At 36.7% G+C, this 13,517-nt stretch overlaps 2 protein-coding genes and 1 long non-coding RNA gene across 8 annotated transcripts; 2 read left to right on the forward strand and 1 right to left on the reverse strand.

Annotated features, from left to right (window-relative positions):
* The first annotated feature begins 17 nt into the window (after nucleotides 1–17).
* On the forward strand, nucleotides 18–2,078 carry LOC128882744 (dynein regulatory complex protein 8-like). 5 transcript variants are annotated; one of them, XR_008458529.1, is made up of 5 exons: nucleotides 43–148; nucleotides 573–837; nucleotides 942–1,152; nucleotides 1,271–1,479; nucleotides 1,940–2,077. XR_008458529.1 is itself a non-coding variant. In XM_054134474.1 (4 exons), exons 1-4 carry the CDS (start codon nucleotides 46–48, stop codon nucleotides 1,388–1,390), a joined length of 675 nt encoding a protein of 224 aa, XP_053990449.1. In that variant the 5' UTR covers nucleotides 18–45; the 3' UTR covers nucleotides 1,391–1,411. The 5 variants fall into 5 exon arrangements, 4 of the variants coding, with proteins under 4 accessions (XP_053990449.1, XP_053990452.1, XP_053990451.1 ...); XM_054134474.1 differs by lacking the exon at nucleotides 1,940–2,077 and having other exon boundaries at nucleotides 18–148; nucleotides 597–837; nucleotides 1,271–1,411; XM_054134477.1 differs by lacking the exon at nucleotides 1,271–1,479 and having other exon boundaries at nucleotides 1,940–2,078.
* Nucleotides 1,516–3,378, reverse strand: LOC128882743 (delta(3,5)-Delta(2,4)-dienoyl-CoA isomerase, mitochondrial). Its single transcript, XM_054134473.1, has 7 exons — nucleotides 3,222–3,378; nucleotides 2,929–3,079; nucleotides 2,771–2,859; nucleotides 2,552–2,679; nucleotides 2,195–2,475; nucleotides 1,962–2,088; nucleotides 1,516–1,878 (listed from the first exon to the last, which is right to left on the reverse strand). The coding sequence occupies exons 1-7, from the start codon at nucleotides 3,271–3,273 to the stop codon at nucleotides 1,780–1,782; spliced, it is 927 nt and encodes a 308-aa protein (XP_053990448.1). The 5' UTR covers nucleotides 3,274–3,378; the 3' UTR covers nucleotides 1,516–1,779.
* A 192-nt stretch (nucleotides 3,379–3,570) lies between these two features.
* Nucleotides 3,571–12,246, forward strand: LOC128882746 (uncharacterized). 2 transcript variants are annotated; one of them, XR_008458530.1, is made up of 7 exons: nucleotides 3,572–4,221; nucleotides 4,911–5,065; nucleotides 5,645–5,849; nucleotides 5,932–6,759; nucleotides 6,853–6,991; nucleotides 11,903–11,998; nucleotides 12,069–12,246. It is a non-coding gene; the product is annotated as an uncharacterized LOC128882746 (long non-coding RNA). The 2 variants fall into 2 exon arrangements; XR_008458531.1 differs by lacking the exon at nucleotides 6,853–6,991 and having other exon boundaries at nucleotides 3,571–4,221.
* Nucleotides 12,247–13,517: the final 1,271 nt, after the last annotated feature.

The following is a 13,517-nucleotide window of genomic DNA, read 5'->3' on the forward strand; positions in this document are numbered from 1 at the left end:
TCACATTATAAACAGGTTATAAGTTAAAATAGACTTCGCAATACAATGCATTCAGTATCAAAACATGATTCCGTTCATCAAATGTCAAAATCGTCTAGAGGACAAAGCATGTTTTCGAGACGATCAACAAGACGCGATACTCTACGTAGTATGTATGAACAATTTACGTACATACGTGAAATATTTCGAACTATTAACGTTAATATCACAAATAAAGAATTGTATTATTGTAAAGAAAAAATAAATTTTATACACATATCGAAATCACATACATGTTTACTTTAAAAATGTATTGATCAAACATTTACAAATCAACTACAGTCAGTCAGTCAGTACGAGTGTAACGTAGTTTCTTTAGATTTATTAATGTATATAAATGCAAAGCAGAAAATGAGTGAGTAAAACATTGTGCAATATATCAAAATGACCAATAACATATTGAGAAGAGAAAGTGTTAAAATCGATACATTAATAAATTTATCACTTGATTTGTTTCCATATACTTACCTATTATGTATTGCTTTTTCTATTCTATAATTTTAAATCATAGATATCTATTATGTACTTTTCAGCTTATTTATGTTATTTCCGTACAGTGTCTGCTTTAGAACCAACTCTCCTAGAGAAAAGGCTTTGTGAGGCATTCAATGTATTTGATAGCGGAAAAGTTGGTGAAATAGATGTCAGTGATTTAGGAACAATTATTCGAGCATTAGGATGTGTTATTACCGAAGCAGAATTGCAAGAGATACAAGTTGAAGTGGAAAATGTAGAAAACAATTGCGTACCATTAAATAGATTCCTAGAGTATATGTGTAAATCTATAAACGAACGCAAGTTAGTTATTTGCATACTTCCATTTTACTTAAACAAAATAACAATTAGATATCTGATCTCTTCTATGGCCTTATCTAAAATTCAAGTTTATATATTTCTTCTAGATTTAAGCCAGCTGAACCAGAGAACTTGTTAAAAGCATTTCAATTACTAGATCGTGAAAACAGAGGATACATTATCCGCGATGTCCTAGAAAAAGCAATGATGGAAATTGCGGAACCATTTTCGGAACAGGAAATAACTGATATGATGGCTATTGCATGTGATCCGCAAACAAACAGAATCAATTACGAGCATTACATTAATTTACTAATTGTATGTATTGTATACTCTTTTTCGTATACACATCTACACTTACAATCCTACTATAGAAATTACTATTATTAAAATTAATGAAAATTACATATAGAACACTTTAAAATACCGTTTGTAGGTGAAAATATCTAACGAATTAAATGTATACTCTATCGTTGATGAAATGGATGCTGCTTTATTAGAAGCTACACCTAAAAAACGTAGACTGGAAAGTCTTCTTCAGAGCTTTCAGACTTAACTTACTGGAAAGACATAATTTTGTGATTAATCGAAGTAATATCGTCTACTAGTACAGGAAATACAAGTAGCAACGAAAATTTGTTATTAGTAAGCAAAGTTGTTGCCTTAGAAGCTGCAATAGTATTAACAGGTTTAAAAATAGTTCTTTATTACAATCTGTTTAACATATAAAATATCAAATATAATGTCCAAAAATATATAAGTATAACAAGTCATATATTTAAAAATCCTTCGAAGATATATTATGTGTGTCTGTATAATACTCGTCTGCCCAAACAAAACACACACACTCATCCCATATAGTAAATGCAATGCTTCTTGGTCATTACTTAGATATTTAATATTATATGCAATTGCCAAGGTTCTATTGTACATTTAAATCTCTTTTTATAATTTTGAGAAAAGTGGTGGATCAGATTTAGTAGCCAGTGACACAGAAGCATCCAAAAAATCCTCACTTTGAAGCATAACTTGATTATACATAGCCTGCAAATATAAATAAAAGAAATATAATTATATCCAAATGACGATAATTATACCATTACAGGTGGAGTAATATTGACGCTTACAATATGATCAAGACTATCTTGAACAGGATGATCTCTCGAATAAACTAAACTTAATTTCGAACCTTGTACCGCAACTGGACTTTTACTTGCTATCTGTTCTGCAAGTTCCATTGATCCTTTCAATAAACTAATTGGAATAAAAAATATTTTTAACTATGTAAAATTAAAAGTAAGTAAAATTGGCAAAATATAATATTATGTATTATTTAAATAAAATCAAGAAAATTGTTTACCTTTCCTGGTTATGAAATAAGCGACTAACAAAACCATGTTGTAATGCCTCGGAAGCTGCAAATTTTCTTGCAGTATATACAAGTTCTCTAACTAAACTGTCAGAGCCTACGATTTTTGAAAATCTTTGCAATATACCCACATCGGCAGCCATACCCAATGCAACTTCTTTTACTTGAAACCAGGCATCTGAGGAACAATATCGAATATCTGCTGCTGACACCATATTTATACCAGCTCCGATGCATGGACCATGTATGGCTGCAATTACAGGTTTTGGGCACTAAAGGATAATTTTATGAAAAACAGTTATTAAAACTGATTAATTATGAATATTAAGATTATAATTAACGAGTAACCTTTTCGATAGCATTAAAACTATCTTGATATTCTTTTATCTTTAGTTGTAAAACTTTGCATTTTCGTGCAACATCTTCATGTTTGGTTAATTCATTTCCTAGTTGCATCAAACTTTGGAAATCAATACCTATAAAAGTCATCTTACACTGTTTTTGCACTATTTTTTTTACTAAATTAAATGTTTATAAAATAAGAGCTATATATTTTGTGCTGTATACCTGCACAAAATGTTTTCCCAGCTCCTGAAATAATTATGACTCTGCATTCTGGATCTATTGCCAATTCATCAAAACACTTTTTGAATTCTCTGTACAATTACATAAATAATATAAAATTTTGAACGTAATATTAATCAAGATTTCATATAAATACATACTTCCACATAATATCGTTCATAGCATTAAATTTGTCTGGTCTGTTCATTTGTACCATATAAATAAATTCCTTTGGTACAGATACCGCTAACATTTGATATTTTTCAGAAATCTGTTTATTACTATAATTCATTTTAGAGTTATATTGCCCTCCTGGAAAATACACATTTTAATTAACCTTCTTATTTTTAATACACTTTAAAAATAATTCAAAATGCAAAAGTATATACATATTATAAAAATATTAACTTTAATACAACATATAAGTCAAAATAGAAGTACACAAGCTTCTTACGTGTTTTTTCTGTGCTCGATAACAAACAACGTCTGACCATATTTAAAGCCATTGTTACAAACAAAAAAATACAATGTAAAAATAAAACCAAGAATTCTACTTCTAAAGGTGCGCAGGATCCAGAGCCAAACTCCGAGTTGACTTCAGCGACAGTTGCGGAGAAAGTAGGAAACTCTGGGACAAGGACAGAGAGGGGGATACAACAATTGCAGGAGAAACGAGGACAGGGCGATTAGGCTAGCATGATTTTTGTCAAGGATATTGAAGCAAAGAAGCAATATTTTCTAATAATTCTGGTTTAAAAATATTCCTTATACCTTGGCGCACACCACTGCAAGGCCTGATTTTGGAAAAAGTGTTTGTAAACAAATATCTTCTATAAGAAAAAGAAAACCATACTTTTACTATTTATAAAGTTTTAAGACCGAAATTGCAAAATCGTGCTTTGCAGTGGCATGCGGAGTGATGTAAAGAATATTTTAGAAAAATAATCGTAAGAAAATATTGCTTCTTCGCTTCAAAAAACTTGATCAGCTTCGTTGCTGTGAAATTTTGATGATTTGTATGGTAATATGCCTGCCTCGTTATCGCGCTTTCTGTTGTGGCGCTGTCGTCGTCTGTTCTGTTGTTACTAAATCGTCAGTCTACACTAGAGATGGCTAGAACTGCTACTTGTGAATCACTCGTGATTCGATCACGGTGATTTTTCACAGTGATTCGTGATTTTTCGTGATCGCTTCTGATTGGTGAAGAACATAACTGTTCCTTGCATGCGTTGTTAGAATCTTCAGCCTAAATGTATATGCGCCGTAATGAAAAACACCCTACCTGTATATTTTACATATATTCTATATACATAAGTATGTAATTAACGACATCAAATACATCGCATAAAATAAAGTAAAGTAAGGAATAGTAAATAAAGGAATGCTTTAATGAGGAAGAGTGAAGAGTAATGAAAATAAGTCAATAATTATGAATTGCAAGTTTTAATTTAATTGTAAGCGTCTTTAGATTTTTACAAAGTGTAACACAGTTAGAAAATATAATTAATAGATAAAACATAATACAAATACTATAAATAAAATACAAAGAACAAAATAACAGCATAGATAATTTTTCTGCCTGTAATCTGTTTCTTTTTTCTGTTAAAATTAACCCGGGTTTAGAAAATAATCTTTCGCATAGCACTGAAGTAGCCACCATGCAAAATAAATTATTTACTAATTTAGTCAATAACGAAACTTAAAATTGATGGTCTTCCCACCAAATTAATGGGTCCCGAGTTCTGCCGTAAAACTCCTCCCTTAAATATTGCTGTATTTCTGTTGCTATTATGTTTTCTGGGATCATGACTTTCGGCATATTTTCTTTTACTTTATTTTTTAAGGCATCCCAAATAGATAATTCATCTGTATCTGTATCTGTATCTGGTTGTATATCTATTTCTATGTTTATTATATTTCCAGTTGTACTTGTGCTTCTATTGTCAATTAATATATTTATTATCTCTGTTTTTATTATATCAAGTTTTTCTTCAGAAAAAAAGGCATTTTTAAAACGTGGGTCTAAAAATGTGCAAATTTGTATTATTATGTCTGTTTCTACTTCTGTAAATCTTTCTAGTATTCCTATTTCAATATGGTGTATTATCTGTTGCGGTACTGTTGAAAAATCTTTTTGTTTTAGTTTCTGGCAGATGTTTTTTAATCCTGATGTCAATGGTATTATAATAGATATGGTTGGATATTGTTCTCCACTTATAATTTTTGTTGCTGATTCAATCGGTTTTAGTATGACTGCCAATTCATGCAATATTTCCCACTCTGCACTTGTAATTTGTGGTACGTTCTTATTAATGATTGCTATTGTTGCTTTAATCGGCTCTTCTAATATTATAAATCTGTCTATCATATTGTAAGTAAAGTTCCATCTAGTTGGTACGTCGTGTATCAACTTCTGTACATTTGTGCCTAAATTTAATTGGTATTTTTTCAATTTTTCTGCAGCTGTGGTGCTTTTTTAAAAATAATTAACAATTTTTCTAACATTTTCAAGGAGTAAATTAATTGCATCATTATTTAAACTAGATTTTACGATTAAATTTAAACTGTGTGCAAAACATGGAATATGTTTCCATCTACAATATTTTAAAATAGCGGTTTTCATATTTGAAGCATTATCAGTTGTAGCAAAGTCAACTTTATTAAAAATTTCCCATTCATTGCATATTATTTTTAATTCATCTGAAATATTTTGACCTGTATGGGAATCTGTCATTTGCACGCAAGTTAAAAGAATTGATTCTAATTTGAAATTATTAATAAAATGTGCAGTCACAGCTATAAAACTCAGTATTTAGTTGTGTCCACGTATCTGTTATAATAGAAACTTTAGTACTGTTTTCTAATTTTTCTTTGCAGGTACGTTTGACTTCCTCAAAGCGAGCCAGGATTAAAGAGTGTGAAATAAATTTGCGATTTGGAAATTCGTAACTTGGATTCAAAGCATGTACAAATTCTTTGAATTCAATATCTTCAACTATTTTAAAAGGTTGCAAATCATTTATAAACAGGCATAATAATTTTTCATCAATATTTTTGCAGTTTGCTGCTGTCATCTTTCGTGGTAGGAATGGTGTAATTCGCTGTTGAGTTGATATTGTTACTCAATTTACAGTATGTGCTGAAGTGTCTTGAAATGTTGACAGTGGCAATGGCAATACGTTACTTGGATCAGGTTGAGAATTTGCAGTATGTCCTGAACTGTCTTGAGTTGTTGGCAATATGATAATATTGCTTGGCCCAGCTTGAGGAACTTCTGGATTATCAGGATCAGTTGCGGACTGTGATGACTATGGCTAGAAAAAATGGAAACATGGAAAAATACATTCTACAATCAATAGATATATGAAAAAGCATGCAGGAAAATGTTTTTAGATTAGAGATAATTACAGTGTTAATACGTACAAACAAAAATAGATATTTTTGTAATATTTTTACATTTTTCATTTCATTTTATTTTATTTTAGCTTACACGTTTTAACACAAAATAAGTTATAATTATTTACTTATTAGGGGTGTGTGGGTACCCGAAAATACAAATCGAGACAGATTGCGTAGTTATCGGGTCGAATAGGGTATGATTCTGAAAGTATGCTCAATGCATACATTTTTTGGATACATGCACACCCATACTACTTATATATTTATTGATTATATCTTAATTAAGCTTACCTGTGTTTTTTGTCTCCATGCTAACTGCCATGGACTGGAATAACTAACATCATTTCTCGTCGAATACTTACTTGGGAGGATTCCGTTGATCCATCGTTGTAGTTTCCGCTCGGCTACCTCATCTGCCCTCCTCCTGGAATATTGGTCCATGATACCTGAAACAAGAAAGGGGAATTAATACCTATTCTAATCGTAGCTAGGACCTGTCGCTCCTTAGCTTCGAAATGGCGACCGAAGGCTCCCGACCCTGATACGCAACAGGATCGACGAACCCGGGGCGTTACAAGTTCATGGGGGGTGAAGTTAGTTGCTTTATGCGTGCTAGTATTATATGATAACATGGCTAGATCAAGCCACGTATCCCAATCTTGACCCTTGTCGGTTTGGATTTTCAGTTATTCCGATAGAACGTGATGTGATCTCTCCAACGAGCCGTTCGATTGCGGTCGGAATGCCGTTGTTCTGAGTTGTTTAATATTGAATCTCTTTGTCACATGTTTCATCACGGATGATATTAAGTTGGCTCCCTGATCGGTTAGTATCTCTTTAGGAGCACCAAAAATACATATCAATTTTTTTAACATTTGATCTGCTATCGCGGTCGCACTTATATTCTTTAAAGGAACTGCCAGAGAATATTTAGTTAGAAGGTCTTGCATCGTCAATATATGAGTTACCGTCCGTGGTCGTTGGGAGCGGTCCCATAATGTCTATCGCGACCTTATCGAAGGCTCTAGCGGGTGTATCTGTAATTATCATTGGTTGTCTGGTCTTTACTCGTGTTAATTTCTTGAGTTGACAAATTTTACATGCCCGAATGTAGTCTTGAATTTGCGTTTTCATATTAGGCCAAATGTACCTCTGTTTTATTCGACTGAGTGTCTTGGTTACACCCTTGTGTCCATTCGTAATCGAACCGTGTACGTTCGCGATAATAGATGATCGTTCTGTAACTAGAGGAACTGTTATCTCGCTGGTGCAATAGGTTATAGTGATTCTATAGTTTTCGAACAATTCTCTCAATTTAGTATTGACGAAGTGCCATGAGACGTCCCCTAGTGGGTCTATCATTCGAATAGAGAAAGAGTTAAGGTTCAACTCGTCCAGTACAGATCGTATCATACGTAAACCTGAAAGAAGTTGGCTTTTATTAATGGGAGCTGTCGGACGTTCTTGGATAGGAATGGTTATGAGGTATTTTTTGTTTAGATTCTTGACGTGTGGGACATCTGGGATTTGCGTAGAAATGGGAGGTGAATAAGGCGGGTTGGTCGGTGTTGGAGATCGGTCGAAGGGTTGATCCCTTGACGTGGATGGTTGATTTCTTTCAAGAAGGTCAGCTTCGGTTTCATCTTCGAGTGCTGGTGATTAGCCTATTCGCCTTTCTTTTCTAATGGATTCTTCGGAAACGGAGGATCTTCGGCGTTTTCGATCTTTGCTCGGAACATCGATTAAAGTATCGTAATCTTCAGACGACGAGGTGTTTACTGGCATAACGGTTACGGTCTCTGGAGGATTTCGTGACAATGCGTCCGCGTTCAAGTTTGTGGTTTCTTGTCGATATACTATGGTGAATTCATATTCCGAAAGTTTTAATTTTCATTTCCAGAGTCTGGAGGTCGGATCCTTAATATTGCTAAGCCATACGAGCGGCTTATGGTCTGTTATAATTTTGAATTTTCACCCATATAAGTATGGTCGGAAATGATTTATGCTATAAACTACGGCCAAACATTCCTTTTCGATTGTGCTGTACTTTTGTTCGTGGGTATTCAATGTGCGGGATGTGTATGCTACTGAGAGGTCTTTCCCTATTTCTCCTTGGCTAAGAATTCCTCCTATGGCATAGCCAGAGGCGTCCGTGGTTAAGATAAAGGTTTTCGTAAAATCTGGGAATTACAAAATGGGTGCCGTGCACAAAGCGTTTCTTAAAGTTTCAAATGCTTGTTGTTGATGGGAGTTCCAAACGAATGGTTTATCTTTCTTCAATAAGTCGGTGAGTGGTTTAGCCAGTTAGTGGTTAGTGGTTAGTGGTTTAGGTAGTTTTCGGTATTGGGAATTTCTTCACGGCTTCTAATTTTCGTGGGTCTGGTTGGACTCCTTCTTCGTTTAGTATGTGGCCTAGATATGCCACTTCTTTTCGTAGAAATTCGCATTTGTCCGGTTGTAGCTTTACGTTTCCTTCCTTTAACTGTTCCATGAGCCTTGTGAACTTGACCTGGTGTTCCTTCAATGAAGATGCGTATAGTACGAAGTCGTCCATATAGATAAATAGTTCCCATCCCTGAAGTCCGGATAAGAGATTGTTCATATAACGTTGGAACGTAGCTGGTGCGTTTTTCAGACCAAAAGGCATTCTGGTGAACTCGTAGTGACCGTATGGTGTAGAAAAGGCTGTTTTTGCTGCATCTTTCTCTTCCATTGAGATTTGATGAAAATCTGACGCTAAATCAAGCACACTAAAGTATTTGGCTCCTCCGACCTGGTCTAGGATTTCGGTGATATTAGGCAGGGGATATGCATCTCCGATTGTTTTTTCGTTCAAGCCTCTATAATCTATTACTACTCGCCATTTCTTATTTCCGACTGAGTCGGCCTTTTTAGGTACGATCCATATTGGAGAGTTATAGGGAGACATGGATAGCCTGACTATCCCGTCTCTGAGAAGTTCGTTTATTTGTCTGTTGATTTCTTCTTTATGAATAGGAGGGAATCTGTATTGCTTAGAGTTTATCGGAATATCATCTGTGGTCTCAATTTTATGCGTTACTCCCTTGGCGTGCGACAATGGTTCACCTTTTAAATGAAAACGTTCTGGATAATTTTTTATCAGTTGTATCACGTGTTGCTTTTCCTTCGAATTGAGGCGTTCCAGCCTCAATTGTTTAATAATTTCCTCGATTCTGTCATCCTGTGTGCTGCATATGTTAATATTCCTGTGTCCGGTATCTTCCGGCATGTCGAAAGGTAGCGATTCTGTTACTGGAATTTCTATTTCTTCGTCCTTCATCGTTGTATTGTAGCACATGGCCATTGCTGGGCCAGTATTATTTGTAACGGCGCATCGGCCTAAAAATATTCCTTTCTGAGGAGTTAGGAGATTTATGTACCCTGTTTTGTAGTTGGAGTGTATGACGAACAAGTTTATTGGCGTTACGGATCTGGCTTTCACCTTAATCTTGGTAGATGTGTAGAATGGAATCGTCCATTGGTTCCATTTAATGGCCTTCTTGGCATAATTTACTTTGGCTGAATGGTTATGAAGGAAATCGGCTCCTAGGATCCCGTCATAAGGGATATTGAAGTCGTCGTCGACGACGTGGAATGGGACTGGATACCCGAGTGTGCGTAAAAGGACTCGTCCTCGCGTTGGGGCTAACCCTTGCCCGATTCCCCTAAGGGCTGGACATACGCTGGTGTCGAGATGTAGTGAGGTAGGAAGCGTCGATTTCTTGATTAAATTTATTTCAGCGCCAGAGTCGATCATAAAGGTATGCGTTTTGCCAGAGTCGTCGATGAAGAGTTTAACCATGGGTACAGAATTGCTGTCGATAGGATGCAGATTTATGTTTCGAATAACTGTCCGAGTAGGCTGTCGTCGGCTTGTATCGTTTCTTCCTCTTCGTTCAGGACTATTTCCTCTTGTTGGGGAATCCCTTTTGATGTTCCGGTCGTCATCGTATATGTTCCACGGTTTTGATTCGGAGAAGGGCCCTGCCCAGCGCGGTCCTGAGGCGAGCCGTTGGCTTTTCCCTTTTTGAATTCTCTTCGCTCGTATTTCCTTCGGGCTTGTAGTCTCTGACATTCTTCGATCGTATGGCCTGAAGTTTTGCAGTAGCGGCATTGTTTATCAGGTGGTCTTGCGTCTTGATTAGAGTAAGTGTTCGGTCTGGGGTCCACATTTGAGATATCATTCCTTCCGTCGTTATTGGTTCCGTTGTCCCGATTCCGTCTCAAGTCTCTGTTATTATTATTATTATTATTATTATTATTATTATTGTAATTGTAGTTGTTACTGTAATTGGGTCGAGGTCTCTCTTGATTGCTATAGTTATTACGATTGTAGTTATTGCAACCATTATTGTATCGCGGTCTATCTTGTCGTTCGTGTTGTCTGGGTGTCGGTTGCTGCGATCTGTAGTCCTGTCTTCTGTCTTGATTCGAATTATAGTTCCGTTTGAATCGAGATTGTTCGTCCACGATGTCTGTGTGAATGCGAATCGCTTTTTCAATTGCATCTTCTAGACCTCTGCAACCTTCGATACGCAGTCGAGTAGCAATGTCGGGTAGTAAACCCTGAATGAAGGCTTCTAACGTTTCCTTTTGTACCTCGTATTCGGTTCGCTCGTCTAATGAACCATATCTCTGTTGGTCTCCGTCTAATGAACCATATCTCTGTTGGTCTCCGTCTAATATCAGGTCTCTTAATTCTTGGATTTTAATCGCGTAGTCCAATACAGTTTGATGTGGTGCCTGGAAAGTGCGGCTTAGTTCGCCTTTGTAAAAATTCGCGCTTTTCATCGGGGAAAACAATCGTCGTATCTTGTCGCATAATTCGGTTACCGTTTTAAATTGTGATCGACCGATAATTCTATAAGCAGGTCCGCGGAGTTTATTGAAGATAGTTCGCGTCAGGAGAGGTTCGTCCACCTGGGAGTAAGTAGTCGCGTGCTCTTAGACAAGATTCACAAAAAGGAATAACCATGGACCTCGTGCCATCGAAATTTTGAATTCCGTCTGTTGCTTCTTTGACTCTTTTGTAAATACCTGATGAATTAGAATCTAATGGTGTGGGAACTATCGGATGACCTTGAGTGTTTACGGGATCTTCGTAGGCGAGACCTTCGCGGCTGGGTGTACGTTCTAGAATCGCGGGTCGGCTTTTCAAGTCTTTAATTTCGCTGACTAATTGTTGAACTATTGTTTTTAGACGATCGTGTTCTTTCAGGATCTCTGCCTGTCCTTGTAAAATAGCGTTTCTTTCATGGTCCATTTGAATCTGTCGTTCGTTCATTTGTTTCTCTAAAGTGTGTCTATCTGCTTCTACTTGTCGTTCTTGTTTGCGTATTCTTTCCTCACGTTGCGTAATGTGTTCGGCCATCCTTTCTAGTTCGTCGACCGTATAATGCGCAGAATTAGTTGTAGTAGAGCGCGTTTGTACACCGTCCTTGGAACTCATATTGAATTAGAAATAAATTTTATTTGTTTGTTGGTACCAGTGCTGTATCTTGAATAGTAGCAAAAATAGAGAATATAATCTCTGAATTTATGAAAAAATTGTAAATTTTAGCGGATATTCCCAAATTTTAATGAAAATATCAAAAATTTGATAAAACGTGTCGAAATATTAATAAGATATACCAAATTTTAATAGAATATCCCAAATTTTAGTGGAATATCCGACCAAGCTGTCGCCAATTTTATTTATGTTACGTCTTGTTTCAGGTTCAAACTGCCGGAGCGGCTCGACAGAGGGAACCAATGAACCAAGACGGTGTTAAGAAACTGTCTAGGAGACGGAAGGTTCTCCTTGAATGTCAGGTAAGGTTTCGAATAATAATAATAAAGGTAATGAGTAAATAATCAAGTTAATTAAATTTATAAATTTTAGGTGGGTCCGTTGACTGTCAAGAGGTTTGGCGAACGAATACACGTCCCTACAAACGTAGCAGTCAAAAGAAGGGCGAGAAAATACGAAAGTAATGGTCAACGTGGTCGTGCGAAGAAAAACGGGATTAATTTAAGTATTCGAATAATTGTTAATAAAGGTTTAACGAAAGAGACCGGGCACTTTGTTATAGTTACTCACCTTGATTGAAAACGATGCACAGACTGACTGCTGGTTCCTTTGCGTGGTCGACGGATGCGCGGTTAGGTTATAGATTATAGGGTTTAAACGCGAGACAGACGTAAATTATCAGATAGAATCTGTGTGAAAGAGCCTCAATCGTAGGCTCGATATTTGAAAGAAAACAACGGGGTTTATGTTTGGGATTGCTCCATTGTAGAGAACGCAAACGAGAGCTGCTCAGTACAAATGGTCCGAAGCATGAACAACCGTGCTAGTGTCTATGGACTCTTAAGAGGTTTCCTTCGAACCGCGTGGTATGGTGGCTACGCGATGTCTCCGGAAACTCGGTGGAGTCCTTCGATGATCATATAAAATAATATTAAATTGGCAAACACTGATCCTTGAGAGGTAAACGGAATAACGTCACGAGATTAACAGGTAACAAGAATTTAATATAATATCGAGTAGTATACACTTGTAATAATATGAAGACAGTGTTAGGTTAAATCGAAGGTAGACGTACGATGCGTCGCGATTGTAATATTTAACGTTTAAGACGTACGTTAAGATTGTCGGAATGGAACTCGTAAACTGTATGAAACTCGGAATGGAACTGTAACTCGTCGACGGTCGGGTTGGAACTCGTAAACTGTATGAAACTCGGAATGGAACTGTAACTCGTCGACGGTCGGGTTGGAACTCGTAAACTGTATGAAACTCGGAATGGAACTGTAACTCGTCGACGATCGAACTATAGCTCGTCTATGGTGGTTCGTTGTTCCCACCACCGCGACTTCTTTGTCTCAACGGGCTCGACCGGTGCAACGGCGAGTGGCTTATCTTAGCTGACGCAGCATCCGGTGTACGGCGAGCTGCTGGGACCGAGCGAGCCTTATCTTTGCTGACGTAGCGTCTGGCGATTGACGGCTATCGATGCAGGTGTGCGCTCGGATTTGTCTCCAAGGTTTAGTTACAATTATGAAGGGTGATCTTATTCCTACGAGATTAATTATGTCTAGACGCTAACGATGCTTGCCAAGAGTCCTATCGCTCGGACGTATTTGGTTACTCGAGGGGACGATTATATTCCTATGTCCCACGCTTGGGAATTTAATGCGTCGGCATTTGCCAAGAGAATTAAGGTATGAGATTGATTACGATACTGTGCTTAAGTAGATAGTGAATAATGCGTGGTAACAGGTGGGTAAAAGGTACTGGGACGGTCGAAAACCTACCGCGCGTTGATTAGTTACCGGCAGTCGAGCGTCT

This window comes from Hylaeus volcanicus, unplaced genomic scaffold, assembly GCF_026283585.1.
Source record: "Hylaeus volcanicus isolate JK05 unplaced genomic scaffold, UHH_iyHylVolc1.0_haploid 12172, whole genome shotgun sequence".
Taxonomy (NCBI): Eukaryota; Metazoa; Arthropoda; class Insecta; order Hymenoptera; family Colletidae; genus Hylaeus; species Hylaeus volcanicus.